The sequence below is a fragment of the Falco peregrinus genome, chromosome 1, assembly GCF_023634155.1.
Source record: "Falco peregrinus isolate bFalPer1 chromosome 1, bFalPer1.pri, whole genome shotgun sequence".
Lineage (NCBI taxonomy): Eukaryota > Metazoa > Chordata > Aves > Falconiformes > Falconidae > Falco > Falco peregrinus.
In genome coordinates, this window is record NC_073721.1 from 40,688,372 (window position 1) to 40,716,246 (window position 27,875).

At 55.8% G+C, this 27,875-nt stretch overlaps 1 protein-coding gene across 1 annotated transcript; it reads right to left on the reverse strand.

The window, feature by feature from the left end:
- Positions 1–1,673: 1,673 nt before the first annotated feature.
- Positions 1,674–27,874, reverse strand: PRRX2 (paired related homeobox 2). The gene is made up of 4 exons (XM_055793748.1): positions 27,598–27,874; positions 6,077–6,261; positions 5,724–5,902; positions 1,674–5,157 (listed from the first exon to the last, which is right to left on the reverse strand). The coding sequence occupies exons 1-4, from the start codon at positions 27,839–27,841 to the stop codon at positions 5,022–5,024; spliced, it is 744 nt and encodes a 247-aa protein (XP_055649723.1). The 5' UTR covers positions 27,842–27,874; the 3' UTR covers positions 1,674–5,021.
- Position 27,875: the final 1 nt, after the last annotated feature.

The following is a 27,875-nucleotide window of genomic DNA, read 5'->3' on the forward strand; positions in this document are numbered from 1 at the left end:
TATAAAGTGGTAGCAGAGCAGTACGATAGGGATGGTTAAGCTGCTGGTGGGCAGGACCATGGCTGCTGCAACAGGCCAGCATGGCTTTGTGGGCTGCACGTCCCACAGATCAGATCTGTAAACAGTGTGTGGGGTGCCCTGAGGCCCAGCAGCCAGTCATGGTTCTGTGCACTAGCACAGTTCCAGGCACGGGGACAAGATCACTGTGTCTGTCCATGGAGTTGCCCACTGCTCCAGTGATGGCACAAGGAGCTCTGCGGCTGCATTGTGGAGAAGTCATGCTCCTTTCAAACCTTTCATTGTATGGCCATCCCCAGGGTTTCTCTCCTAGAACTGAAAACAGGATGGAAAGACAGGAAAGCTCAGGCCGTTAGCGGGCTTGGGATGATGTCTAGAGCAGGGACTTGCTCCCCTTCTACTGAGCGTGCACTGAAGTGCTGGGATGAAACAGGATGAGCCTTGTTCCTCTCTGGGGAAAGCTGGGATGTGTTGCTGTAGGGGTCCTTCCTCAGCCTTGCAGTCCCATGGGATCCATGTGCCACAAAGACTATGGTGGTGGGGGACACGGGGCTTGCTGCTGGGAGGGAGCTGATCCTGTGGTCTCTCGTGGAGCTGAGGTCCTCAGGGTGTATGGAAGAGAGCTGTTCCCCCCCTGGCTGTGTAGGGGGCATTGGGGGTGGCTTGAGGAGGAGGTGACACAGCCATCCTGTAAACAATACCATGGGAGCTGCCTTGAGAGGAGCCTGCTGCAGTTCAGCAGGCTAAGGCAGGTAAAAGAAACAAGGCAAACCCAGGGTGTCCTTTCTCCACCCAGCCTTCCCCACTCCTGGAAGTCAGCAGGGTAGCAGCTTTCTGCACAGGCAGTTGAATCTGCCATTTTGCACCGGCACAGACCCACACACCATTAACTCTCTGACACTCTCTGAATATACTTTATACCTTTGGTTGCTGCAATATCTTGGGGTGATGAATTTCAGACTCTAGTTGTGCTGTGAGTTTCTACAACAGCCATGAGGATGTTTCCTGCCTTGGTTTCTAATCCTTTCCTAGCAGTCCCAGCCACTTGACTCGCTGCTTTTCAGCCTGTGTGCATACTGGGCAGTCTCCCCAGGCACATCTTCACACCTCTCAGCACTGAATTACCTCTGCTGCTTTATAGCTCAGCACCGTGAGGTCCTGGAACTCTTTTCAGCTTTGGCTACCTTTACTCTTTGGTTTTTCCTTTGCCTGACTACTGCTTCCCCCTGCTTTTGGGTGCTCTGTGACTGCCCTGACCTGTGAGCCTTTGCTCCCTGGGAAGCACTCTGCAATCTAAGAGCAGATGATTTATTCCTACCCTTTTGTTTCTTATCTTTTAGCTAGTTGCCTATGCAGAATCTGACCCTTCTCCTTGCTGCCTCTTAGCTCAATTTCTGTAGACCTGAAGGAGAAAACCCCCAGGGAGCCACGTGCTGCTCTGTGTGCATGCTCCCCTGCAGCAGACTTGTATCTCTCTAGGAGCCATCCTGCTCACAGCATCCTGTACTGATCCTGGCTCCTTGCAAATCTGCTCACCTGTGAGGCTCTGCTGAGCCCCCAGCGAGGCTGGGCTGCCCTTCAGGTCCCACATCTTCTCACCTCTTCAGCCTGACTCTCTGCCTGTGTGCCCCATCGGTGCCCAGCCTGCAGCCCACAAGGTTAATGCCCTCCTTGGTGCACGGAATGGAGCCTGAAAGAGCAGGATTTAGTGCTGATTTGGGCTCCCAGTGCTTGTTCACCCAGCCCTTACTAAGTCTGTGTGCTTGACAGAGCAGCATCTGTTCAAGTACCTGGGTGTGCAGGCAGTGATGATGTGTTGAAGACAATCTCCTTATTTCTCCGCTGCCTCCAATTCTCTGCACAGGTCCAGACTTCTGTGTCGCCTCTTTCTGGCTCCCAGGGCTGTGCAATAACTTTGTGGTGGTCTCTGCTGGGGTCACTGATGAGCACTTGTCCCAAGAGGATGGGTTGTCTCATCCCTAATGTCTGTGGAGCATCAATTGGTGTTTATAGGTTTCCCCTAATTTGCAGTGCTGGATTTGGCCTGATCACCTAGAAGCCAGGGGCTCTGCTGCCTGCTCTTGGCCGCATCCCATCTCAGCCCATTCCCTTGCTGCTGGGGGGAAAGTCGGGTGCTGCTCCCAGAGCTGTGGTGTGAACTGGGGCTGGTGTTAACACGAGCTGCTGCTTCGTGGGGAATTTGTGAGCTGTTGGCTCCTGCTCCTCTCCTGGGGCATGTGGGCCACTTGCTGTTTGGGACTCTGGGATGAAATCCAGGTCTTGGAGAAGTTGTGAGGTGCCACCATGACATCAGGTGAAGGTGGCTCTGTCATAGCTGTCGGGTCCCCTGCCCATGGTGCTTGTCTAAGGCAGGTGGGGAAACCACAGCAGCCAGCAAGGAAAGAGCCATGTCCCTGTCACACACGCAGACATGTCTCTACTCAGTAAAATATTTATTCCTCCATTATTTCACAAGAGTTGTTTTTACAAAAACCTTACAAAAATTTCCAAAACACAGACATGCAGAAGAGGAGAAAAAAAAAATCCACCGTGGATCTTGTTACAAGTAATTGAAATGTACAAATAGGAAGGGTGAGAGGGAGCTTAGATTACAATAATCCCTCTGTCCTGCTACCCCTCCATGGGTGCAATTTGTATCTTGTCTTGGTGAATCTTCAGCGCTGACTGACAAGCTGTGATAAGCTGTCAAGAGCACGGTGAAGGAGGGGCCTAAGATTAGGAGCAAATGTTTTCAAATATATATATACATATAGATATTTAGTGAAGAAATATTTATTCCCTGCTTTTTTTAGGTTTACAGAAACGGCATCTGCAAACTATTAAATGGGTTTATTTTCATTAATGCTCTCAAAGAGGCAGTGACATTTATATCCCTGTGGTTTCATCTTGTATAACCGAAAAAAGAGCCCTGTGCTTTCCATGGGAATAGGAACACCTCCTCCCCAGACCCCTCCTCCCGCCCCAAGCTGCATTTCTCATGGCAAATGATTTGATTCACAGTGGATCCATCTTCCCCCCAGCCTGGCATGTCTCTGTGGTGTCTCACTGTGGCATGGGGAGCTGTGTGCTCCCTTTCTGGCATGGGAAATGGTGGAGGATACTGGCCCTGGAAATAGGGGTGTGGGGCACAGGGTGAGTATTTAGGGTGACTTTGCTCCCTGGATGAGGTGGGCAGTGTCAGTCAGGCTGTGCCCCCTCTTTGCCCACTGTGCTTGAGGAGGAGGCAGCTGTCCCCAGCTGGGAGGCTGCACTGTGGGGAGCAGAGAAAGCTGGGGCTGGGGGCAGGATGGAGGGGCTGCTTCATCCCTAACCAGAAGAGATGTGCTGCTTTCCTGGTTCTACCGCCAGGTCTCCAGCTCTGGGTGCTGAGTGAGTCCCCCTGGGCAAGAGCTGCCTGGGGTGAAGCTGAGGGTCCTAGTGCTGCAGCCACTGGGTACCATGTACAGCTGCAGTGTGAAAGGGAGCAGTGGGAAAGGGAGAGGATGCTCCTGGGAGCGGTGGGGACTTGGGTGGGCACATGTGTAGTTGGAAAACTTTCAGCCTTGGTGTCACACACTGGAGGATGTTTGTGTGGAGGAAGAACCTCAGCAATTGTTGTATTCATTCTCAGATCTACTGCTACAGTCCTCAGTGGGACTAAGCCCTTCTAGGCAAGAAGGGCTGGTGTCTTCTCCATCCAAGCCACCCACCTGAGCTGGTGGCTCTTTGTGGTGAGTGAGGAAAGGGTGGTCTGGTTCCCAGAGAGCTTTGTCCACAGGGTAAAACCTCCATCACTCCAGCTCGTCCCCTGGTGCTGTGGTATTGGTAGGGGAAGGTGAAGGGTGCATCTCTCTGTGGCTCAGTGGGCAAAGGACTGGGGCAGTGCCAGCCTGGGGCAAGGCTGCACACCCTGTGTCCATCCCCCTGCACATCCCACCTTGCAACTTCATTAAGCTGCACAGCGGGGTGGGACAAGAGGGAAACCATTTCCTTTCTGCAAAACCAAAAAAGCCCACCCCCATGGAGTCAGCCCCAGACCCCCACACACATCTGTGGAGCTGCCGATGGGGAGGCTGTGCCTCCGGAAGGCAAAGCCTGCTTTGCCGTTGGCACGAAGCACTGGGAGCCGCCTACTCAGCTGAAACCCAACAGCTTTTTCCAATTTTCTCTTTCCCTGGGACGGTTCAATGACCTGGGGCTCTGCAGAATCGCTCACAAACCCACCAAGGCAGGGCAACAGTGCCTGCCTGGGGATCAGCAATGCTCCCCCCAGCTTGCAGAAGAGCTCACAGACTCAGAGCAAGTCTGTGCAGATGCTCCAGCCCTCCTCACTCCTCTGGGAAGGAGGAAAGCCTGATGCCATTGACATAGGCAGCTCCTAAATGTAGGCAGTGTGGTGTGCAGGGGGCTGGCTGGGATAGGCTGTGGCAGGGGTGAGCTGTCAGCTTCCCAAAGTCTCTCCCAAGCACCATGGCTGGGGATGCACAGAGAGGTGAATGTGCGGGTCTGCTTCGGCACGCACGGTTGAGCGCCGCGAGTCACAGCCTGGCAGAAAGGGGGGCTCTTGATCCTCCCACTGCTGCGCGCTGTCCCTGCGGGAGGAGAAGACCCAATAACTCTTTGGCTCTCTGGGTGAGATACCCAAATTGGTCAAATCCAATAGTCCAAGATCCTCCCATGTTTGGAAGCAAATTCTTGTTTCCTTGGCAAGTCTGTCTGTCCTCGAAGAGCGTGTGGGGGGTATGTGTGTGTATATATAGCCTTTTATTATAAGGGTGCGCGGAAAAGCAAGTTTCTAACCAAGTTTGCTCCATATGTGGCTATAATTATGTGCCACTCTGTCCTGGGACTGACTCTACCTTCAAAAGGGAAGAGGAGAGGAGAGGTGCTGACACATTGGATGAGTGGCATGTGGGTTGGGCAGGCTGCAGATTCGTCCTGGACTGGCACAGGAGCTTCACGCTGTATCCTGGAATGAGGCCATGAGGTGGGCTTTGCCCTGGTCAGTTCACAGTTGGCACCTGGTTCTGATGAAGGCTGAACTCTTTGGCTTTGAGGCGCAGACTGGCAATGCTGTTGGCCATGTTCACCCCTTGGGTGGGCGTTGCAGTCCCGCTGGAGCTGTAGGAGGGCACAGTGCTGTGGGGAGGGAGCAGGAGAGGAATGAGGCATGGCCCACGAAGGAGTCCCCGTGTGCCATGCAGTCCTGCTGGCTCCCCAGGCCAGACTGGCTGTCCCCTCTTAGACAGCTCCCACAAGAGCAGTCAAGGCTTCAGCATTTTTATGTGGCTGGATGCACATGGGAACCCCTCAAACTGTGCACCAGGAGGCCCTGCCTTGAGATTTTGGACAAGACAGCTGGACATGGGAGAGCTGGGAACCAGAAGGGATCCATGCCACCTCCTATGCTGAGATGTGGGAAGGATTAGCATGAAGCTAAATGAAACTCTTGTGAGGGCCAGGGGCCCCCCTCCAGCCCCAAAATGCATGGAGGCAGGGGAGCCTGTTCAGCGGCGGGCAGGGGATGCTCAGATGGGGCTGAAACAGGTTCCCAAAGCAAAGCCGGACAAGCTCCTTTTGGCCCCATAAAACTCCCCACGTCCTCAACAGCAGCACAGGGCTGCGCTCCCATGGTGGTGGGCTGGATCCTGCGCAGCCTGTCCTGTGGCCACATCCTCCCCAGCTTCTCCAGCACCTGCACCTACCTGTACGGGGAGGTGCTGGTCCAGGAGAGATACTCTGGGGTCAGCGCGGTGGGCCGCGGTGCCATGGGCTGCTCAATGGCTGCTTCTTGGCTGTAGGATTTGAGGAGTGATGCTGATCTGTTGGCCAGCATTGCCCTCTCATTACGGCGAAACTTGGCTCTCCGGTTCTGAAACCACACCTGTGCAGAGAAGGAAGGTGGTCAGCGAGGACCCGGTGTGAGCAGGAACGTCCCAAGCATCTGTCCTACTGATCATAGTCATGTGCAGGATGAAATGAGAGAGCGGACAGTTCCTGCTCTCACCGGCCGACAAGGCAGAGGGTGTTGTTTTCTCCCACACAAACCTTTGCTCACCTGGACTCTTGCCTCGCTGAGGTTGACTCTTCTCGCCAGCTCCTCCCGCACAAAGGCGTCGGGGTAGTGCGTCCTCTCGAAGACTCTCTCCAGAGCCTGCAGCTGGCTGCTGTTGAAGGTGGTGCGGTTCCTCCTCTGCTTCTTCTTCCTCTTGGCTCCGCCACAGCTTGGGCTCAGGCTCTCACCTGTGGGGAAAGCACAGAAGAGGCCACATGAGAGCCAGACCCCTTTGAGACCCTGAAGACCCCATATGGGGACCCAGCCAGGCTCGAGTCTTCCTAGGGGCCTGCACTGCCCTGCTCAGTACCAGCTGTGCTCCCTGTGGGCACCTGGGACTCTGTGAGGAGCAGCATATGTGCAACCTTGTGGTCTCCATGAGAATCAAAACCTATTTTAGCACCTGCTGGAGCTTAGGGCTAAACCTAACATTTGCAAAGACCTGTGGTGGTTTCACACCTGGCTAAAGCCACCTGGACCTGATTTTTGAATGCCATTCTCAGTGGATTCTGGGGCAGCACTTGACACAAACTGCTGGGACTGCGTCTCACAGCCTACCTGCAACAGGGACACATCCACAGGATGTCTGGGGCTTGGCTCTTACTAAGGGTTTAGGTCAAGTTTTCATGGATGGCGATGGAAATTCAGCAGCAAAACATCTCTGAGATGTAAGTCTTGGCTCCGCCCTCCAGCACCCCCTGAAGACCCAGCTGTGGCACATCCCCAAGGTGACACCGGACTGCAGCTGAGCACCTGCTCATCCAGCCCTGGTCTTTGGAGCTAGGAACAAATACCACTGCATCTTGCAGAGCTCAGACTCTGCAGTGTTTATTTCTGGCTCCGCTGGCTCATGGAAACATGAAGCTGAGGGCGTAGTTTGGTTTCTCAGTATTGATCTTGGGCTTTCAGCCAGGTTGAGATTAATCTCCTCTTTGTCACTAATATCATCAGGTTTGGATAAGTTCATGAAGTCTTTTTCTGAGATACCCAGTCAGCTGCCTGCAAAGACTTCACACGGAACACGTCTTGTTGTTCTTCCTTACGGAGGTACTGGTTAATTATTCTTTCAGTTAATAGAGCATCTGGATCCAATCTGTACCTACTGGTGGGAAAGTATTTTGGAATTATTTGAAATGTTAATAGTTGTATGACATTCTGATTCATAGTGGGGTTATATTGGGGTTTTCTGCGCTATACCATTGCAGAGGCTGTGATGGCAGGAATTACAGCTCCCTAAATATGCTCAAGAAATAAATACTTGCTAATAAGCTATCTTGATACACTGCACATATTTAATAAGTTTTCAGATGATACTTGAGCAAGTAACAATCTATAGGAAGGGATATTAATTTACTCTTCTGCTTCAAGACACCACCAAGCTGTTGAGGAGGAGAAAACTATGGGTTCCAAAATTTTTAAGGCCAGAAAAACCTTCTTGGACCTTAATTCTGAATAATTCCAGCCATGAAACCTCCACCAAGTTCTCCATCAAGTCCCTAAGGGCCCTTCCTGCCTCAGTATGCCACTCCCAAGGGCTGTCCCATCCTGAGATGAACCCTGAGGACCAGAGAAACCCGAAGAGTCTGCTGGAAGGTTGTCCCTGGGACTAATCACCTTCTGTCCAAAGCAAGATTCAAGCTCAAACTACTGCAGTTTCCTTACACCCTTCTCTGAAAACCATGCTGCTAGCTGATGCCACCAACAGCATTCCAGTACCAAACATGAGCCAGGGCAGGGGATGCGGCAGAGGAGGAAGAATTAAATGTATTTCCATTACTGGCAGTGGCCTCCTGGAAAGAGCAGATGACTTCTCTGGCGCTTTGCTACAGTGAAGACCAGTGCTGGGGCCTGGGAGTGCTGAGGGCCTCCAGCACCCTGACCTGTTAAGGGAAGGAGCGTTGCGCTGGAAGGACAAAATGCAGGGATGTGGATGTGGGACCTGGGCACCACCACCAGCCCTGTTCCCCATCTCCCAGGCACTTGCAGGGATGCTGCATCGTTTTGGCCATGATGGGGCCAAACTGCTGGGACTGTGGGAAAAGGAGAGCATCCCTGTATGGGAAGGGAAGGAAAACGATCTACCTCCCAGGGCCTTGCTGCAGCTGCCAGCATTTCTCTGGGTCTTCTATTGTGCTCTAGGTGCATTAGGACATTGGTTGACCATCCCTTCGGCTGGAAACAGCCTGTACTCTTGTATTTGGGACGTGGCCTTCTTGGTTGGGTAAAGACAAGACGGATGGTGCTGTGCCTGAAATACCTGCAGGTCTGAGGCCCTTTCCCTGGCCAGGAAACCACAGGCTGCCCTTCACTGCTGTTCATGTTTAAAGGCTCACAAATAAAATTCTCCAGATTCCCTCCAGCCCTTGTTCCTGCAGCTTCAAATGTTCTGCCAGTCTCTGCTTTCCAGTTGCCCCTTTTAGTTAAACTCCTTTTTTGGTCCTGTTTTCCTTCAGCAAGCTAATGCACCGCTAGATTAAAATACATGAAGTCCAGCCATGGAGTTTTCCGGGGCCCTGGGACTGAAATGGGAACCATCCGGCTGGGAAGGAGCTACAGGGTGTGACAGGGTGACAGACATTTCCTTGTGGGTTTATGGCCACCCCATAGGGCTTCTAGGGAAATTATAAGATAGGGCTCAGTTCAAAAAGTGCCATCACCAAGGGCACCCACTGCCCTCCCCCCTTTAACTGGCAAAAATTTCAACAGAACCCTAGTAAATGTCTACATAAAATTTAAATCCCTTTTGGTTTTGTCCTTGATTTAAAATCTGGCTGTAGGACTTTTCCATAAGTGATGGCTTCTCTCACCCACTCTAATTTGGCTGAAAGCAAGGAGGAGGAGGAGAAGTTTCTCAGATTCTCAAACCAGCTCTGTAGGATCTGGCCCTGTTTCTGGCTGGCTTCTATCTCCCCAAACCTATGCAGGCAAGAGCTAAATGGTTGTGGGATGCAGCTGGTGCTGCGCGATTCCTGAATGGGGCTGGCAGGCGTGCTGGGATGGAGATTTAAGACTGGAACTGGGTCAGGATGCATCCAGGTGCCAGCAGTTCCTGGGTACTTGGACAGCTGCAAGCCCTAGACCATGCCTGGGTTGGGGCATTTTGTTCATCCCCTATTGCTGGTTTTAATGGAGGGACCTTCTTCTGCACCATAAAATCCTGTGCAATGCTCCAGGGAGCTTCTCAGAGGATGCTGGTGGCCAAAACCCCTTCCCCACCTACTCACACCTTCCCTAAAGCATGCTGTACTCTGACGTAGCTCAGAGCTCCCCAATCCCCACCCCACCCCCAACCCTTTGCTTTCCAGCTCAGTTATCTACTACGTTAATTTTCACCCTCATTTTCCACCCCATCTCTGCACTGCAGGAGTGCACCACAAGCTGGGGTGCTTGCCTGGGTCCTCAGCTCCGCTCAAGGATGAGCCTTGGTAATGGATCAACACCTTTTCCCCATTAGCTCAGGAATCACAGGCTTGTAGGACCAGATAAATGCTACCCTAATTGCTGGTGGCGTGTCTGACAGGTTTACAGTGTGCAAAGTTAGGCCAGATCGCTTCTATCAGAGATGCTTTAATAGCCCCAAATCCACTTTCCAGAAATAAGGATCGCTAAGCACTCTGTGGCCCTGGAGAAGGAACAGGGAAGGGGATGGGTTGAGTCCCCTGAAGACTCCCTGCCATCTTGCTGCCACCCAACTGCAGGAATTTGGTTTAACCAGATCTGCTGACACCTTGATGGGAGAAATCAAAAACCAGTTCCCTGACCCGATGGGCTTCCAGGAATAAGAGTTTGTAATTGCACAAAGTTAAAACCCAGCTTGCTGTTGTCCGTCTTTTGCCCCAAAGCAGTGCTAGGGATGGTTACGGAGAAAGCCTTTGTCAGTTATATTTTGGGTTTTTTTCTGGGGCACAACTGGAGGTATTGGCTTGATTGTTTAACCCCGAGGTCAGAGGGGACTCCAGAGCCATCCCCCTGCCATCTTTGCCTTCAGTGTATTTATCTTCCACTGACTGCAATTTCCGCTAAAGGGGAAAAAAAGTTTGCAGTGGAAGGGGTAAAATGGGGGATAATGTTACTGAAGAACAAAAGATGACATGTGGGGGAGGATGAGGAGAGGGAGGAGCAGGGGCTTTGCACAGAGCAGCATGGGTCCAGTGCGCTTCAACAAAAAAAAGCCAGTGTGTTAGAAAAGACACAAGTCTTTTTTATCTCTGTGATGTGGATGAATTTTGGGGTGCTGGATGCAGCCTGGGTGACCTCCAGCCTCCTCTCTGTGATGCCCAACTGCAGGCAACGCTGCCTGCCTGAGAGCTGCGGGCAGCCAGGGGGCCGGCACTCTGTCCTACGGCTGCTGTGGGGTGCTGGGGCTCACCCCAAAACCCTCCTCTGTGCAGGAATACTGATGCTAGCAAGCCTGTGCTGTGCTGTGCTGTGCTGTGCTGGGCCAGACAGCTGCCCTGCCACCGAGAACTGGGGAGTGACTGGTCCTGCCTCGTTCGCAAAGGCAACAACCCCAGTACTGCTGGGTCAGAGCTGTGCTGGTTCAGCTCAGCGCCAACCAAGCCCACTTCTCCAGCTCTTGACTTTCCCCTCTGTGCTTCTCTTAGTTTTCCATAGGCAGGACTCAGTGGGTTTCAGCTGCTGAATCTCAGGTGCTGGGCTTGCCATGAGGGGACCCCACACTTGGCAGGGCCCCCAGCCTCCCACACAGCAGCCACCGAGTGCTGTAAAGAGGTAATTTTCACTAGATTTCCACCAAGACTTCAGCTTTGACTTACAACCTCCATTAGTAAGCGATAAACGACCTCTGTGCAGCTGTGATCCAGACCTAACCAGCATTTAACATCCCAGCTGCTCACAGGTCTGAGCCCTGGGGACCACAACATCCCCAGGCAGGGATGCTCTGGCAGGACAGCTCATCCCTCAGGATGGTTTTCAGTGGTGGGCTCCATTGCCAACAATGCTGTTTCCCACTGTGGGGCAGCTCCCCTCTGGACTCCCAGTTTGGGGGATTTCTTTGCAAAATACTCATCCCAGAGTGCAGTGTTTGCCTAGCAGTGTCCTTGTGACCTGGATGGTCATCTCTGCTGACTGTAAGCCACTGTCTCTCCCCTAGATGATGCTGCAAACCACCCCCCCGCGTGCACTGCCACATCCTGAGATAGGTTTTGCTGGCTCCAGCTCTGATGCTTGGCTTTGGGGTACAAATACCCCCCTTTTTCAGGGCCTGTGCCAAGAGAGAGCAAGTTCAACCTTCTCCTGCAAAAAACCCAGGCTACATCTCCTCCAACGTGTTTAATTTTCCATAGACCCTGGAGCCCCAAACAGTTTTCTGCCGTTAAATTATTTCACGCTTTCCATTTATTTGCAAGCAGTTTGCCAAAGACCTTTTAAGCTTTAAATTTTTCACCCCCTCCCCAGCCAAATGATCAAATCTGCCTTACCATTTACTTCCCTTCTCGGCCTGGAATGGCATTTTTTCTCCCCCTTTTTTCTTCTTGGGTATAATTTAAGGGTTGAAATAGCCTGGAGGGAATTAGCTGTAAATTCTTCCTAAGACAAATAAATTCAACCCTCTAAGTTTCTACGTTTTTCAAAGTGTTGAAAGACATTTTGGGTTTGTTTTACTTGAAATAATGATCATGGCATATCTGACCCTCAGGCTGCAGCCGGCTCTAACCAAATAAATAGCTTTTATTAATTAAGGTTTATCCTTAACAAATAAAACCCCAATTTGATCTCGGCCGGCTGAATTAGCAAAAATAAACAACGGGTTCTCTGGGCACTTGATGTGGATTTAACAAATTAACGCTGGACCTTCATCAGGGAAGCCGCAGGGTGGTGGAGGCCTTTTACAGCCAAGAAATCCTTTGGAAAAACAATGTCTTTCGTTTCTCCCATGGTCTCTCTTGGTAAACATGTGGACTCCCTTTATACACTTGGGGGAAGCGAGGAGAGCTCTGGCGATGATGTCCGCCAAAGTTTCATGTGTAATTGTTTAACTTGTTCCTCTAAATCATGCGATGGGGAGGAAGCATTTCCCTTTGAATTGTGGCAAGCAGTGTTGGAGCAAAGATCTTGGGTTTGGGAATTGCCCCTCCATGGTGTCCAACAGCTCCGCCTCCTTTTTATCCTATAACCTTCAGCCGAGACACTCAAAGCTGAAGGGGTGACATGGGGGTGCATGCGCAACTGAGTACGGCTGAACCCCCTTTCCAGCAGCTACTGCCAGTGCTGCCCTGTCTTGGAACACAGCAGGGGACAGTCTGGGAGCCCCGGGGGTGTTTACCTGGCCACACTGGGGCTTTGCAACACGAAGGGATGGCAGGAGGGATGCTCTACCAGCCAAAGGGGAGCTGGGGGCTTGTCCCTGTTCGCCAACGCAGGCTGCACAGGGTTTGTTGCAGAAGCAATGGTGGAGGGTGCCTGTGTCACTACAGGTCCTTAATCTCCCCGAACCATCTCGGGAAGCCCCGGGGGGGCTGAGAAGCAGCTCAGAAGCTGCCCCTCTGTGCTGGGTCACCCAGCTGAGCTGCCTTTCCTGCACGCACCAGTGAGCCCAGCTTGGGTACACGGGACCAACAAAACATTGCAGGTTGGGGGCAAAACCGTATCAACGTAGCTTCGTTTTCTGGGTGGTTTCACCCTGCTACCCAGGGGAGAAGACCCCTGGCACCACCAAGCCCTACGCGCCCTACCTGTCTTTGCTCAGTGCAATGCTGGGACATCCAAACCCATCCTGGGAACAACCTGCAGGCACAAGGGACTGGGTGTCCCTGGGGAATGGGGGCTGCCAGCCCCTCCCTCTGACCTCCTTGTCCCAGGCCATTGCTGCTCCCTGCTCCCCTCCAGCCCCAGCCTCGTGAAGACCCCAGGAATGCTGGAGGCTTGGGGGGGCGACGGGACTGAAACTGGGGGGGGGGTCCAAATGTGCTGAGTCCGAAGGAAACTTTCTCGGCTCAAGTGCTGTACATGAAAAATTTAAGAGAGGGGCAAGTCTCAGCTACTGGAGAAACATTACAGCGAAATGTTTCCGAGGATGTTTCACCTCATTAATTGTGAAAAAACTGAAACGCTGACACGTTTTTACAGGCTGCCAGTTTTGCTGGGGGAAAAGTGTCTCTGTTAAAAAGGAGCAGCAAAAGCCTGGACCAAGAAAGAGGCCAAGGCTGTCCCGGGAGGGCCTTAGCCTGTGCTCACTGACAGGCAGCAGCAGACTGTTTTATGGTTATAGAACTGCTGCTGCACCGGCCAGAAACCACCCAGTGCCACGGTTTGCTGCCCCTGGCTGCACGGACACTCAACTTTTGGGAGGCCTCTGCCCAGAGTGCTGCAACCCCAGGGATGCTCCATGCAGAACCTGAACCCCCGAGCCCAGGAGGCTTTTCCCCTTGCACCCCCAGAAGCTGCAATTGCTGCTCGGCAGTGATGCTAGGGATGGTGTGTGGTGCCTGAGCATCCACTGCAGCATGTCCAACTGAAAGCCTGAGCAAGCCAGGAAGCTCCTGGAGAGCCAGCTGAGCCAGCAGCATCCCTGCATCCCAGTGGGGATGTGTCCAACCTGTGCTTGCAACCCAATGGCAGCACTGAAGCCTTTTTTTGGGTCATCCCTATCTTTAGTGCAGTAAACACAGTGAGAACATGATGCTTAGCTGGGTTTTGGGACCAGAAGGAACCTGGAAAGAGGAAGCCCCATGTCACAGGACACTGCCTCTCTTAGGGACGGTCCCAGCCCAGCAGCAGCCACCAAATTCACTGGCAAAAGCTGTGAGCATGTTCAAAACTGGCTCTCCAGCAAGGGCGGCAGTGATTTATCTGCTGCTAAGCCCAAGTACACAAGAGGGACAAGATCAGGAGGTCACAGTGAGGAGGGGAGAAAGAGAGGGGATGAAGGAAGAAGGGGATGATGAGAGGGAAACCAGATGCTGGAGAAGGCAGGTGAAGACCTGGCCAGCCCAGTTGTGTGCTGTGATTCAGAGAGGATGCACTGAAAAGCTGAAAGCTGGTGAAATCCATGGGGCTGCAGTCATCTGCCACAGGTAAATCCCCAAGGCTTTGTCATGCCCAACACTCCCCAACACTCCCTCCTGCCCCGGCTGGAGGCTCACACACAGCCCAGTGCGGCGCTCACCCAGCTGAGGCCAGGCCCCAGGAACAGTGTTTTGGCATGGCCAGCTCCTGTGTCAGCAGAAGTGTTTAATGAATTAATTGCAGCTGCATTCCCTGAAGGAGGAGGCAGGGTTGGTGGGATGTCATCAAGCCTCAGGAAGGGGCTGGGGAACATCTTTGGCTGTGAAGCTCAGTGGGAGAGGGCTGAGCGGTACAAGAAGTTCTGCCCCCAACTCTCCTAGGTGGCTGAGGGAGATGGTGCCATCACCTGCCTTTTATCTGGAGTGGGAACTGCCTGCCTGTGGAGAGACCTTTAAAGAAGGGGACTGGGGCAGACCCCACTGCCAGGTTCACCAGCTCTGGGATGCACCCCAACATCCTGGCCCCAGCCTCGACCCTGTGGTGGGATCCAGACCACAGATCCTGGCACCATCAGCATCCCCTGAAACAACGGATACAGAAACAGCCTTTAAAGTCTTGCAGCAGTTTTGGCACCCGGTGCAGGACTCAGTGAAGCCTCTTGCTACCCTTTCCCAGCCACCTGGCTCCCACGCACCCTGGGAGCCAGGGCCATTGTGCAGGGCCACAGCGATCAGACTGCCTGGCTGTGCCTGCAGATGAGTGGCACCAGCCCAGAGCATCAAGCCTGGGACCCGGGGTGCCGAGCACATCCCTTGGGCTTGATCTGCAAGTGAAAAATTCCCTCCTTTGGCCATGCCCATGCAGCGTGTGACCACAGCCTGGCAAAGCACTTTCAGGAGCTGCCAAGAGCACCCTGTGCACATGGACGAAGCTGCAACCACAGCCTGTCACAATGGGCTGTCCCGGCTCCAGTGCCGCCATCGCCTCCATTGTGTCAGGTCTCTGCAGGGATGGAACCACAGAGGAGCGGAGCAGCAGGTGAGCTGGGGTGCTGCTCCCTGCCAGGTACCCCAGTTTCCCCCTAAAGGATGGCAGGGTGAGGAGAAAAGCCTCTTGGGACAGGTCTGTTGTCTGTGCAAGTCTGCTGGGGACAGTGGCACTGTGGCAGTGACGGCTGGACACTGCAGTCAGCTTTGTGTGGTCAGGGTCTGGGCAGAGTCTGGCATCTTCACTGCCTGCAGCAAGGGAACATGCAGCTCAAGGGGGTTCACTCCCCTGTAGGATCCCCCTTTGTCTAGGGGCCAGGGTCACACAGAGCCTCCAAAAACTCAGCCACAATGGTGCTGCTCTGGGATGTCCCCTGCAAATGCCAGAGGGAGAGGAAACAGGGTAGATACAGGGATGTGGTGTGTGCTGTGCCACAGCTCCCAGCATCGCCCAGGAGTGCTCAGAGAACTGTGTCAGACCGAAGGGCTCCTTGAGCAGATGCTCGCGGCCATGGGGCCAGGGGTGGCAGGAGCCACTTGGCCGAGCAAGCTGAAGCCCTCATGGCACAGCCAAGGGCCTCGGGGAAAGGCACAATGGTAGGTTTGAAGCACCAAGCCGGGCCAAGTACAGAGTGGCACTGACTGACGGGAGAGCAGGAATTTTAATTTTATTCTCCCACAAATCTGCCAGCCCCCACGGCAGAGGCCTGGGGACCAACAAAAGGCTCTGGCTCTCCCCCAGCCGCCGCTGGCTGGGAGCATCCCTGGTGAGGAGGCATTCACCAGCAGGGGGTTGCTTTCATCTCCCAGCCACGAGACCTTCTTGGAGTGGGACAAGACCAGTGCTTGGGCTGTCCTGCACCTCACACTGCTGTAGCACCCCAGGATGCCCCAGGGGACGAAGCCCCTGGGTACCTACCCAGGACACAGCCTCCCTGCTTTCCCAGCACCGGTTATGCCATGCATTAAAATAGCTGAGCATGGAGAGTGGCAGGGCTGGTGATGGTTAACAGATGTGTGAATGGGCTTCTGCAGTGCAGGGAAATGGCCAGCCTGGGCTCCACTGCCAAAATGCTGGGGTTTGGGTCAGCCCCGGGCACTGCAGCTAAGGGGTCTGGGCAGAGGGGATGGCTACGGTGGCCCCCCACAGCCATTGGCGAGTGGGATGCAGGGACAGGTGATGCCAGGATGGACAATGTCAGGACAGACAGACCCCACTGTCCTGCGTTGGGGCTGAGCACAACAGATGTTTCTTCTCTCCCCATACTGCAAACATTTTAGGCACAATTTGGTGCATCCCTGATGCAGCTGCAGAGATACCAACATTGCTCGCACATGGCCACCTGTCATAACAGGTGACATGATTTCTCAGCAGGGCACCAGCCATGTGTAATTAGTTAACGCTAATGAGACTTGTGCAAGCACCAGCCCTGAGAGCAGCACCCACCTGCACTTGCAAAGCTCTGCTGAAAACTCAGCTTTAACTGCAAAGTGGGCTTCCCCAGGGGCTGGGAGTGGGACGGGGTGATGGGTGCCTCAGACCATCACAGTGTCAAGAGCTTGCTGGGACTGTTGCACAGTGTTTAAAACAAAAGTAATCAGCCAGAGCTGCATAGCAGGAATGCTGTGTAGAGGGCTGGCTCCCAGCCAGGGACCCCTGGCATGGCAATCCCAGCCTTCGTCTCCCCCCACCCACCCCCACCCCCAAAAAAGGTGGTTTCTTGAAATTTAATAAGCAAACGCCCATACCAAGCCAGCCCCAATGGCATCTGGCACGGAAACCCAACACCAGCCCACGAGGTTAAAGCACAGACCCCATCACATTAGGGTCACTGCCAAGGCGGAGGGAAGATGACAGGCAGGGACCAGGGGGAATGGTGGGAATCCCCACGGTGTCCCCTCCTGCTGCCTCCTGCCACCACCCCATCTCCCCTCCCTTTTTTGAGGCCAATTGGGTGTTTTTCACACTGAGGCCAAGATGCCACCTAGCACCCATTTTATCAGTGAGCGCCAGCACCTGCTGAGCCTGTCCCACGGCTGTCAGCCAGTGTCCCTGGGCCCTGGGACACCAGCACATTTGGCCAGGGTGTGGGATGGTTGTGAGCCCCCAGCTGGGACCCCATCCCACCACTGCTCTAAGGAGGACTCTTGTGGGTGCCTGCACGCACAGACGTCCTGGAAACCCTTGCCAGCAAGCAGCATCGCTGTCCTCCTGTCTGGTTTTCATTTGAGGTCGGTGGCCTCTCGCCAAATTTATTGTAAAACATTCATTTTAATAAGTGGCTCGTATTTTGTTTTTTTTTTAAACCCAGCCTGGTTAACTGTTTCCAGGTTAAAGCAGAGCTGTGCGTGGCGGGGACAGTGGGAATGGAAGGAATCAAATGGATGGCGGGGACAGTACAGCAGGCAGGTTGCTGGGGGCAAGTGCCAGCCACAGGCAGGACACCAGGTGACACCTTGGAGATGCCAGGGTAGGGGCAGCTGCATCGAGGTCCCTCTTCTGCAAGCCCAGTCGAGCTGAGACCCTCATCCTCATCACCCCAAGCTTTCATCCCCTTTGGGTCCCCAGGGAGCCCAAACATCATCTTGCCACACTGGGGACCATGATCCCAGCACCCAGCTGGCCAAGGCCCCCAAAATGAGCCAGGAGCAAAGTCAGGGACATGGTGGCACTGGTGGTTAGGGTCCCAAGGTGTGGGTCAGGGACCTCCAGGTGCTCTCATATAAATCCCATTAAAACTTAACCCTCAACGGGTAACCAACCAGGTTGTGCTGAACATGCAAAGGCCTTTGCAAAATGGACAGTGCCTGGTAGTTTAGTTTCGACATTTGTTTTAAGTTTTATAAACCTCTAATACTAATAGAAATGCTTCAGTGTCTTTTAATTTAAATGAAAACAGTTATTTTTTTAATTTAAAAATTCCCCTGAGGTATTTACAACCCCCAAATTACAGCCATGTGGCAAGCCCAGCTGAAAAAGTGAAACTTGTGAGGAGGGAGTGTGGTGGCCACCCTGGCCTGAGCCTAGCCCAGCATGGCCCCGAGCAGCACCGTGCCAGTGGCCATCCCCACATAACCAATGTCCCCTCCACAGCACCCCACAGACGGACTCTGCTTCACACCTTTTCTGGGGGCACAGGATCCCAGTTCACGGGGCAACCAGTTCCCCACACTGCCAGCCACGGCTGTCCCCGGCAGGACAGCATCCTGCTTTCCTTCTGTCCTTCCCTCTCGCTTGCCTTCCTTCCTTCTCTCTTTCCCTCTCCTGGACCCACAGGAGGCTGCTGCAGGCAGAGGCAGGAGCAGCCCTGCAGCACCGGTGGGTTTGGTGATAGAGCTGTCCCTGCCCATTACCCCATCCCACACCCTCCTCAGCCGTGCTGCTGTCGGACCAGGCTTTTTGCTCCCCACTGCCCGCCCAGCACTGTGTATGGGGTCCCCTGTGTGCTCCCCTGCAGCATCACTGCTACTCCTATCCCCAACACACCCCTGTAGCAATGCAACACCCCTCCCCGTCCCCAGCTCCTGCAATGCCCTGCACAGCTCAGGGTGCAATGACACACACACACACACTGCAGTGCACTGGGCAGCTTGAGGTGCAGTGCAGTCCCCCCACCTAACAATGACCAACATGACCTGGGATACAATGCAATTCCCCTGTGTGACCCAGGGTACAATGCAACACTCCCTCCCCCTGTAATGCCCTGTACAGCTTGGGGTGCAATGAAGCTCCCCCCATACACATATTGCATTGCTCTGTACAACTCGGGGTGCAATGTGGCTCCCACCCCGCCCAAGCAATGTGCCACATGGCCTGTGGTACAATGCAGTCCCTCTGCATGACTTGGGGTGCAATGCAATCCCCCCCCACACACACACTGCAATGCCCTGCACAGCTCCAGGTGCAGCACAACCCGGCCCCACCAATGCTCTGCACAACTTGGGGTGCACCCCGCAGCCCAGGGCAGCACAACCTGCTGCGCCAGCCCCTCTGTTCCAGCTCTGTAGCTGGGCTGCTCCCCGCAGCCCCCAGGCTCAGCTCCCGTGCCTGTGAGGAGGGCCTGGGCGCTGCCCCCTCCCCAGCGCCCCACTCGCACCAGCGCTGCCATGTGCTCCCCGGCGCTCCCCCGGCTCCCCTGCCATGTGCACTCCAGTTTCCTTGCGTGTGAAGCCTGCAGCCTCTCAGATTCAGTGGCTGGAAAGGATGGCGCCTCTCCACATCTGGTTCAATGCGCGAGCCTGGCGCCTGGCTTAGCCACAGTCTCCATTCAGAGACACACAGACTTTAATAGACTCATACAATTCTTCCTGATCTATCACTGCAGCCACAGCTGAAAAGCTGCTTTATTATATGCACTCCAAAGGGGGATGAGGAGGGAAGGGGAGGGGGCCAGCAGCCCGCTCTCTGAAGGCTCCCTGCCTGCCCGGCGTCCCCCCAGGACCTGAGCTGCACCCCTGGCCCTGCCCTGGCTCTCAGGGGCTGCTGGCCCCCCAGCCCTGGGGTGAAGGAGCAGCACGGCGGCCTTGTTACACGTCCTGCCCAATTAATGCCTGCGGCCTCCCGAGCTGCTGTTTGCACCCCAGCAGCATGCACAGATGGGGCAGTTGCCAGCAGAGCTGCAGGGAAGGGGGGTGGTAAAGGGGACTCCATCTGTCCCCCTCATGTCCCCAGAGGGGTGTCACTGCCCCTCCGAGCTGGGATAATTTCCCCCAGCCCCTCCGACATCAGCATCCCATTTAACCCCCAACTCTCTACTAGGGGACCCGCAGCTGGAGCTGCCAGCATGGGCTGTCCATGGGCAAGGGGCTGCCAAGCAAGAAGGAGCCGGACCCCCCTGCACCCCCAGTAATGCCCCCAGCAGGTCCCAGTGCTGGGCCTGGTTTTCCCAGGGGAAGCACAGGGCAGAGAAGCATTCCATGAGGGTTGCTGAGTGTGGACAGGACATTTCATTACACTGCCGTGGGAAGTTTTTGGAAAACATCGCCTGCAGCCATGTGTCCCTTGGGCGGACACAAATATTGGGAATGCCTCAAGGGTGAGGGTGGGATTTTTTTTTTTAATTCTCAGAAATGTGGAGGCCTACAAAGCAGTTCTGCAGTGCTGGGGCAGCGCTGGCCAACAGGCATCAGAAAACCACCTTGAAATTCCAGATCAGCCCTTCCTCCACCAGGTTTGCTTTCCCCATTCTTCCTGACTCAGCTGGGCATTGCTGGCCCTGCACAGGCACCAGGACTGGGCAAGGGACAGCTGCCTCTGCCAGCCACACTTGCACCCTCTCCCAGTTGCTTTTTCCAGCCAGCAAAAAAACCTGATCTGCATTAAGCCTGGTCTAAATCCTTGCCCAGTCCCAGCTCAGCCTGGCTACAACCTACTGCCTCGGCATTTTAAAGGATGCCCTGAGCCTGCTCCGTGGCTCAGGGATCCCATAGTGGGGGATAACTCCTTCCAGCTGCTGCTTGCACTGCAGGGAGGGGACGAGGTGCCAGCCTGTGGACAACAAGCCTCTACCAGCCCCAAAGCACCCAGAGCCTATCCTGCCTCAAACCTCATCCCTTCAGCTCAACGTTTTTACAGCTCGGGGGGGATAACTCCTCATGGTTGAAAGGAATCAACCCCAGGAGAAGGAGTGATCAGCCCCACTCCCTGGGAGAGAGGAGGGTTTCTAACGAGGCAGCCTCAAAGCCCCAAATCATTTCATCAGCCTCCCAGCTACAGACACACACCCAGGCTCTCTTAAAATGCTGATTCGTTGAAATTCACCCATCTTGGCTGCGCTGAGCCGAAATTTCATATTTTTCCTGTGAATCAGCCCTGTTCCCTGAAATAACAGCCCAAAAGGACAGGGGAAATAGTCTTGCACTGAGCTGTTCCTGGTTGAGCTAGACATAACAGCCCCAGGGGGAACAGGCAAGGTGTCCCCATGCCCAGGCACCCTCCTGTGCTGGGGATGGCTGTGCCACAGGGGTGTCTGAGCTGCTGCTGGGGCTTAAAGCACATCAGTGGGTGCTGCCAGGGCTCCCAAGGGAGTGGGGCAAAGCCCAGTGTCCCCCTGCTGTCCCCTCCAGACCCTGTCGAGCAGTAGCTTTTGCAGCTCTGTCCCATGCTCCTGCACCCTTTCCCTGCTGGAAAGTGGGGTGGGAATGAGCATCCTTGGTGGCGATGCCTTTCAAAAACCTGGCTCACTAGGGGTGCTGAGGGGAGAAAAATCCCAGCAGCGAGAAGTGGGGAGGAAAGTGATTTTCCCGGCCTGGCTAAAGCTGCTCTGCTCTCAGGCTTCCCCAGCAAGAGGGGACCCATCTCCCCAGGCCCTGATTTGGGTTTTTTTTCTCTTTACCCTCTGGCAGCAGCTTCTCCTGGCACAGATACAAACATGTGCAGGGACCCCACAGAGTCCTGCAAATGCTGCAAAAAATGTGCTGGTAGGTCTCCTGCACCCCTGGGGAGGACTCTGAGCAAGCAGGGCTCCTTCCTGGGGCTGCAAAAATCCCCACTTCAACCCAGAGCCCCCTGAACTGGGGTGGGGGAGCTCAGAGCCCAGCTGGATGTGTTCAGCCCATTTGGGTACAGGTTTTCCCCAAATTGGAGCCAGGTGCCACCAGTCAGTAAGAGCCTGACTGTACCCCAGGGCACAGAGCATCCTTCCAGCACACAGGGAGAAGCAAGATGGTGAGCAGGTGTCACTGCAGGAGGAGCAGGATGGTGAGTGAGTGTCGCCCTTTGGAGCTGGAGGGCACGGAGAAGCACAGAGTAGTGGTAGCAGGGTGAGCCCCATGCCAGAAACCCCGTGAGACCTGGGGTCTCCCAGCCATGACCCCCACCCCAGGGTCCCTCCCTCCCTCCCTGCCTGTGCCTGGCAGCTGTTTATGCTGCTCTGGCTGGTTTTGGCAGGCCTGTGACCTAACTCAGCCTCTTGTCCTGCCTGCACCATAAGAAAAGCACCACTCCCTGCCCACCCCCCCCCACCATGGCCGTGGGTTTTGGATCAGTGAGACCTGGGGAACCAGTTTCTCCTCCTCTGTGTGATAGGGGACCACCCGCAGGACAGTGGGTCCCATGGCAGTGACACAGGGTGAGAGCCATGGTGGCGGGGTCCCCAGTCAGGGGGGCCGAAGCCTGCCTGCAGGGATCACACTGCCGGTTTGGACTGTCCCCTGTGCCCTGCAGCAGCCCAGGGGGGTGCAGGGTGGGGGGTGGGTCCCTCCCCTAGCCCCTTTTTTTCCTGACAGGGATAGACCAGGCTCCCTGTGCATGGCTGGAAACTGTCTGGGTGAGCCAGAACACGTCAGGCTCCCCATCCATCCCTTGCCTGTTGCCGGCCTTGCACTAAGCGCAAACAAACTGGAGGGTTGGGAGGTGGGCTGGGTCAGGGAGCTCCCACCCGGATTAATTGGCATTTACTCAATATGCACTGATGGATGCTGTACTGGGGACCTGCTGGCATCATGCAATGGGCAACTGCTGGTCTTGGGTACAAGGCCTGGCTATGCTGTCCCCTCCCCTCTAGACCGTCCCACTCAAGCAGCCCCTTGAGCATCATCCTTATGTGTAAAAAAAAAAAAACAAACACCCTTGTCTCTGTGTCTGCAGCCCTCAAAGCCCTTCAAGCAGGGGGATGTCCCCAGGCAGGCACTGGGGACAGTGAAGGTGGCATCTAGTTGCAGAGAGTCATGGCCGTGCAAAGATGGCTCCTGTCCTGGTGCCACCCATCCTGGCTGTGCTGGCCTTACAAGGACTGAGATGGTTTGCCTCCCCCGTTGCTTTGGATGCCACTGTTCCTGGTTCTACCACATGGAGACCATCCCCACCAAGGACCCTGCAGAAGGTCTGCCAGCTTGGAAGGATGCCACAGACAGGGGCTCCTGCCCCCAGGCACCCTCAACTGATGCTGTTTTGGGGACCAGTGAGGGACAACAGGTGCTGTAAACCCTGCACCCCAGCCTTGCTGCCCACTGGCGGGTCATGTCCCACCCCAGCACATCCTAATGTCATCCCCCCAGGCTGGGGTAAGCAGTTCACAGTGCCACCCCAAGCAGCAGGGACCCCAGCTGTCCCATCCTGTGGGGAGACAAAAGCACAAGAGCCTCTCCTTGGAGAGCTGCAGCCAGGTCCATCAGATGCTTCTCAAAGCCTCTTCCCACCAATGAGGGCTGAGTCGGGGTCCCAGCAGCCCTGTCCCTCCCTGAGCAGTCATCCAGAAGCCACAGCAAGCCTCCTAGCAGAGGAGTTTGGGAGATTTCCAGCACTTTTGGGGCCACAGAAAGCAGATGCATGCTGGAGAAAGGAGTGTGACAGGTCCAGGGTTATGAGGCAGGGGGGTCTTGGCTGGCTCCCCATGCCCATGGCCCAACCTTGCTGGGCCCACGGGTTTGTGTTGCCCTGAGCTAGGCACAGGGGGTCAGCCACAAGTCAATGATGCTGAGTGTAATTGCAGCCAAGCCGTGTACGTGCACAGATGTCCCAGGGAAGGCAGATCCCCACAGGCACATCCTGGCCCTTTTTCAGCAGTCGTGGTGTTACAGAGCTGCCTCCTGCCCATGCAGCCAGGAGGGCCAAGGTGTCCCCGAGCCGTGCCCCCCATCCAGCAGGGACAAGCAGCATTTGGAAAGGCAGAGAAGCACAGCCGAATTGTGTCCCATGAGCCAGGACTAGCAGAGCCCCTGAGCTGGGCCACCATGGGGACATCAGCTGGGATGGCTCTGCCCCACAGAAGGTGCCCAAGCCTTGGGAGCAGCAACAGGGCTGCTTGGGGCAATCAGCCACTGCTTGACCCCAAAAGCCAGTCCCTTCCCCTTTTCCATTCTGTTACCAGGTCCCTGCCCCTCCCTGCCATGCTTCTCCCTTTTCAACTGCTTTCGTTTATGAAATTAAACCAAAACCAATTTCCTGTAACATCATCTTAATCCCCTCTGCCCCCTCAGGTGTAGCCTCTCCTCTCACTCCATCACTGCTCTGCTCAGCATTCCCACAGCCCCAGCATGGGTCAGAGGGTCCCTGTTGCCCCGGGGGGTGAGGAAAGGGCCCCAGAAGCTGTTCTACAAATGGGATGCCCAGGGGCCACCAGATCTCCCCATGCCATCGCCCAGTCCCGTTGGCTGCAGCCAAACGGGCAATGCATGCATGCCCCATGCTGGAGGATCCCCTTGGAGGGACCACAGTCCTTCCTCCAAGCCCAGCTGTGACAAAAGTGGCTTTTTTGAGTTTTCAGCCCTGAAGCAGCCGCTGGAGCCAGCGCCCGACTCCCTCTCCCATCCCCAGGCGGCACCAAAAGTAAGTTCATTGTTTGAAAAGCCATCAGTCAAGGCCTGCTGGCTAAAATTACCCTCCTGCTTTATCATCTTGAGAACATTAAGGGCTGTTGTTAACAGATGTTTCGCGTTACACATTATTTGTTAGTCTAATGAAAGGAGGTGAACAAGCTTTCAAGACCTCAGAAGTTGTGCAGAAGGTTTTCGAAGGGAGACTGCTGCATGGCTCCAGGGGAGAATGAAGATGACTATGAGGATGGGGACAAGCCTGCACCACCCTGTTGGCATTTCCTCACTCTCGCCTGGCTTGTGGGATTTCTGCCTCTTAATTTTGGGGTGCCATGAGAGCAACACGTTGCACAGATATTTGTACTCATTCTCCCATGTGGATGCACTGGGTGCCCTCAGGGCCACTTTGGGGCTGGGGCCAAGGCAGGGGCTGAGCAGCCCCCTTGGCTGGAGAGGGAGGCGGGGACAGCTCTGGTCCTCGATGCCAACAGGAAGGGATGTGCCAGGGGCTGCTCCTGGAGGAGAGATGTGCTCAAGGCCCTGGATGTGGGGTTGTCCCCAGCCACCCGCCCCAGTGGGGAGGACTGTGGGCTAAGAACGGTGAGTAAAAGCAGGAGGGGGTTGAATCCCCCTCTGCAAAGAATAAAACCCTACCCCAAGTTTCTCTGGCTCTGCCAGCCTCTGGAACAGAAGCCTCCTCCTGCTGCGGCCACCTGGGAAAAGGGAGAGGATTTTGTTGAGGTTGCAGTCTGCTGAGCACAGCCTGGGGCTGCCTAAAGCAGCCCTGTGCCAGCTCTGCCAGCGTGGCCCCCCAGACCACGGCAAGACCTGCCCGGCGGAGGGGGTGCCAGCAGCATCACAGCAGGCTCGGGGCTGCTCTTCCTCCAACTCACCAGTGCGATGACCCTGATAATGGCTTCCCAGGCAGAGCGCAGAGCCACACCCCGCAGAGAGACACTCAGGTACTGGGGCCCATTTGCATTGATAATAAACCCACTGCCAGTGACCTGCAGGGCTCCAAACTTGCATCTGGCAGAAAAAGCCATGATTGTGAAGAGGAAGATGAGAGAAAATGCTGAGAGATTTTTTTTTTTTACTTTAGGATGCCAATAAAAGATAACGTTACCAGTAAAAGTTCCTCTGCTGTCACCACACTGATGCCGAAAGCATCACAGATGTGTAGCAAAATGCTGATGCTTGCAAAGGCAGGGCATTTGCCTGGTATTTAGGGTCTCCCCATCTCAGTTTAGGAAACTGCATCCCAGTTAAGGCAGTGGCAGTGGGTAACGGGTCTCACAAGCTGATGTTTGCTTGCACACAGGATTTCTTCTCTGTTTCCTTGCTCTCTTGCCTACTGCTCCCAGCTCTCATCACTCAGGTATTTCTTCCTCCAGGTGAGATCACAGGGAGAAATGCTTCCACTCCTGGATGGGTTGTCAGAGCATCCCAGATGCTGCCGGTGTCTTCATCCCTGCAACCTCACTGAAACAGGTGCTAATGGAAAATATCCCTCGTGGTCCAGCGATGCTAGGATCAGTTGGCCAAACCCCACAGGGCCTCTGCCCCAGGAGGAATGGGCCTTCGGGGTGAAAAATGGGCTTGTGGGGATCAGCCAGCTCCCTTTCCTCTCTCTCTCTCTCTCTCAATCTCTCTCACTCTGGTATTTCCATCACCCCCAGTTCCCACTGAACCTCTTTGGGGTGCAGTAGGAGCTCAGCAAGGTGGGTAGTTTCTCTGCTGTTTTGCAAATAGGCCTGTGAGATGAGCTGGCTGCTGCAGGCTGGGCTGGGTTTCCAAAAGCTGCAGTGATCCCACCATGGCATACTGTCCCCCTGTATAGTCCCATCAGCAGGCAAAAACCTCACCACAGTCCCAAAGGCATTGCGAGAAGTACAAATAAAACCCAAGGGAAAGGGAGAGAGGATGGGAAACAATGCCAAAAATACCAGATACCATCCCAGAAAGCAGCATCCAGCCTCACCCACCCCTCAGCATCCCAAGCAGAGGCTCAGCGGGCCTTCTCCATGGAGGACGGAGGTTGTGCAGGGAGTCAGATGTGGATAGGAGAAAGATTCTTCAGACCTGCACACAATGTGGAAGCCACGGGAGGGGACAGTGGGGAGCACCCTGTGGGGGAGGGGGGTTCTTGCTAGGAGCCCCTCACCACACGTCTTGGGCAGCCTCTGGGGTGAGCTGAGCCCCTTCACTGGCACAGCTTCCTGGGTGGGCTGGGCACCCCGGCCAGGTGCGGATTAAGCCCTCAGCAGGGCCATCAGCACCCCAGGGCTGCACCCCAGGGGCTGCAGAAAACAAGCTCGGGGTACCAAAGTCCAGTCGGGAGGCACATTTGGGGGATGCCACTTCGCAGAGTGCCCCGGGGTGGGCACCAGGGCCCGGGCCGTGGGGAGGTGTGGTGGGGCTGCATCTCCACCCCATGCTCCGCACCCCCTCTCCTTCCCCATCCCCATCTCCCCCCCGTGCCCCGAGGGGACATTCGGCTCCGTGAGGGCTCTGGGGGCTGCCGGGCGCCCTCGGGCCGGAGCTTTGCCGCAGGGACGGGGCGGATCCTCCTCGCCCCCCGCCCCAGGCACGGGAGCCGGGATGCGCCGGGGCCTGCGGAGCGGCGCGGAAGGATGCACGGAGCCCAGCGAGGGCTGCAGCCGCGGAGTCCCTGGGCAGGCGGGGTTGTCCCGGTAAAAAAGCGTTAAAAGCTGCCAGACCGTGCACGACGAAGTCGGGTCCCGGGTCGATCCCCGTCCCCTCTTCCAGCCCCGGCTTTGTCCCCGCCGGCCCGTCGCTGCCGGTGCTACCGGCCCGGAAACGTGCTGCGGCGGGCGCCGGGAGAAGACCGCTACGTCCCGGTCTCCACGGCCCCGCCGGGCCGCCTCCGCTCCCCGGGCCCGGAAACCCAGGCGGGGAGCCCCGGGGGAAGGGGGGGACCCCGTGGGCCGCGCAGCCCCGGCGCGCCGGGGCTGCCCGGGACCGTCCAATACCCGCCACCTCCGGTGCCGGCGGGGAGGCAGCCGGTGCGGGGTCCATGTGCCCTCTCTCCCCGGTGCGGGGTCCCTCTGCCCCAACCATCGGAGTGTCGGCACCCCCGCAGCTCGCCCCGACAGGGGTTACCCCTCGCCTCCACCCGCTATCCCGGTGCCTCCCACCCCGTCGCGAGGGGATACCAACACCCTTTTTTCCGCGGTGCCCGGCGCTGCGCAGGGGCACCGCGGTTCTGCAGCCCGGCCTGGGGGACGCCGGGGACACCCCATCCCCAGAACTGCCCCGCACCGAGGGGGACCCACCCGGGGCGGCGGGACTCACCGTCCTGGGGCGCCGCCTCACTGCCGCTGCTGCCTCCCGACGGCTCCGGCATGGCCTTGCCGCCACCGGCGGGCGGGGGACCGGCCGGGGGGGTCCCGTTCATACCGGCTGCCACCTCCTCCAGGTCGAGGAGGTGGCTCACGCTGAAGTTTTTCCGGCTTTGAGGGTTTTCGGGCGGCTCCGGGCCGCGCACGGTGCCGGGGGCGAACGGCTTGTCCATGGCGAAAGCTGGCGCCGAGTCCATGGCTCCCACCCCCAGCCCGTAGCCCACCCCGAGA

What these genes read in the sequence shown, in the direction of transcription:
- PRRX2 (XM_055793748.1), bottom strand. Translation starts at nt 27,841, where the DNA reads ATGGACTCGGCGCCAGCTTTCGCCATGGACAAGCCGTTCGCCCCCGGC. An exon ending in TCAGCGAGGCAAGAGTCCAG is followed by an intron (nt 5,903 to 6,076) that starts GTGAGCAAAGGT and finishes TTCTCTGCACAG; the next exon opens with GTGTGGTTTCAGAACCGGAG. An exon ending in ACCAGCACCTCCCCGTACAG is followed by an intron (nt 5,158 to 5,723) that starts GTAGGTGCAGGT and finishes CCCTCCCCACAG; the next exon opens with CACTGTGCCCTCCTACAGCT.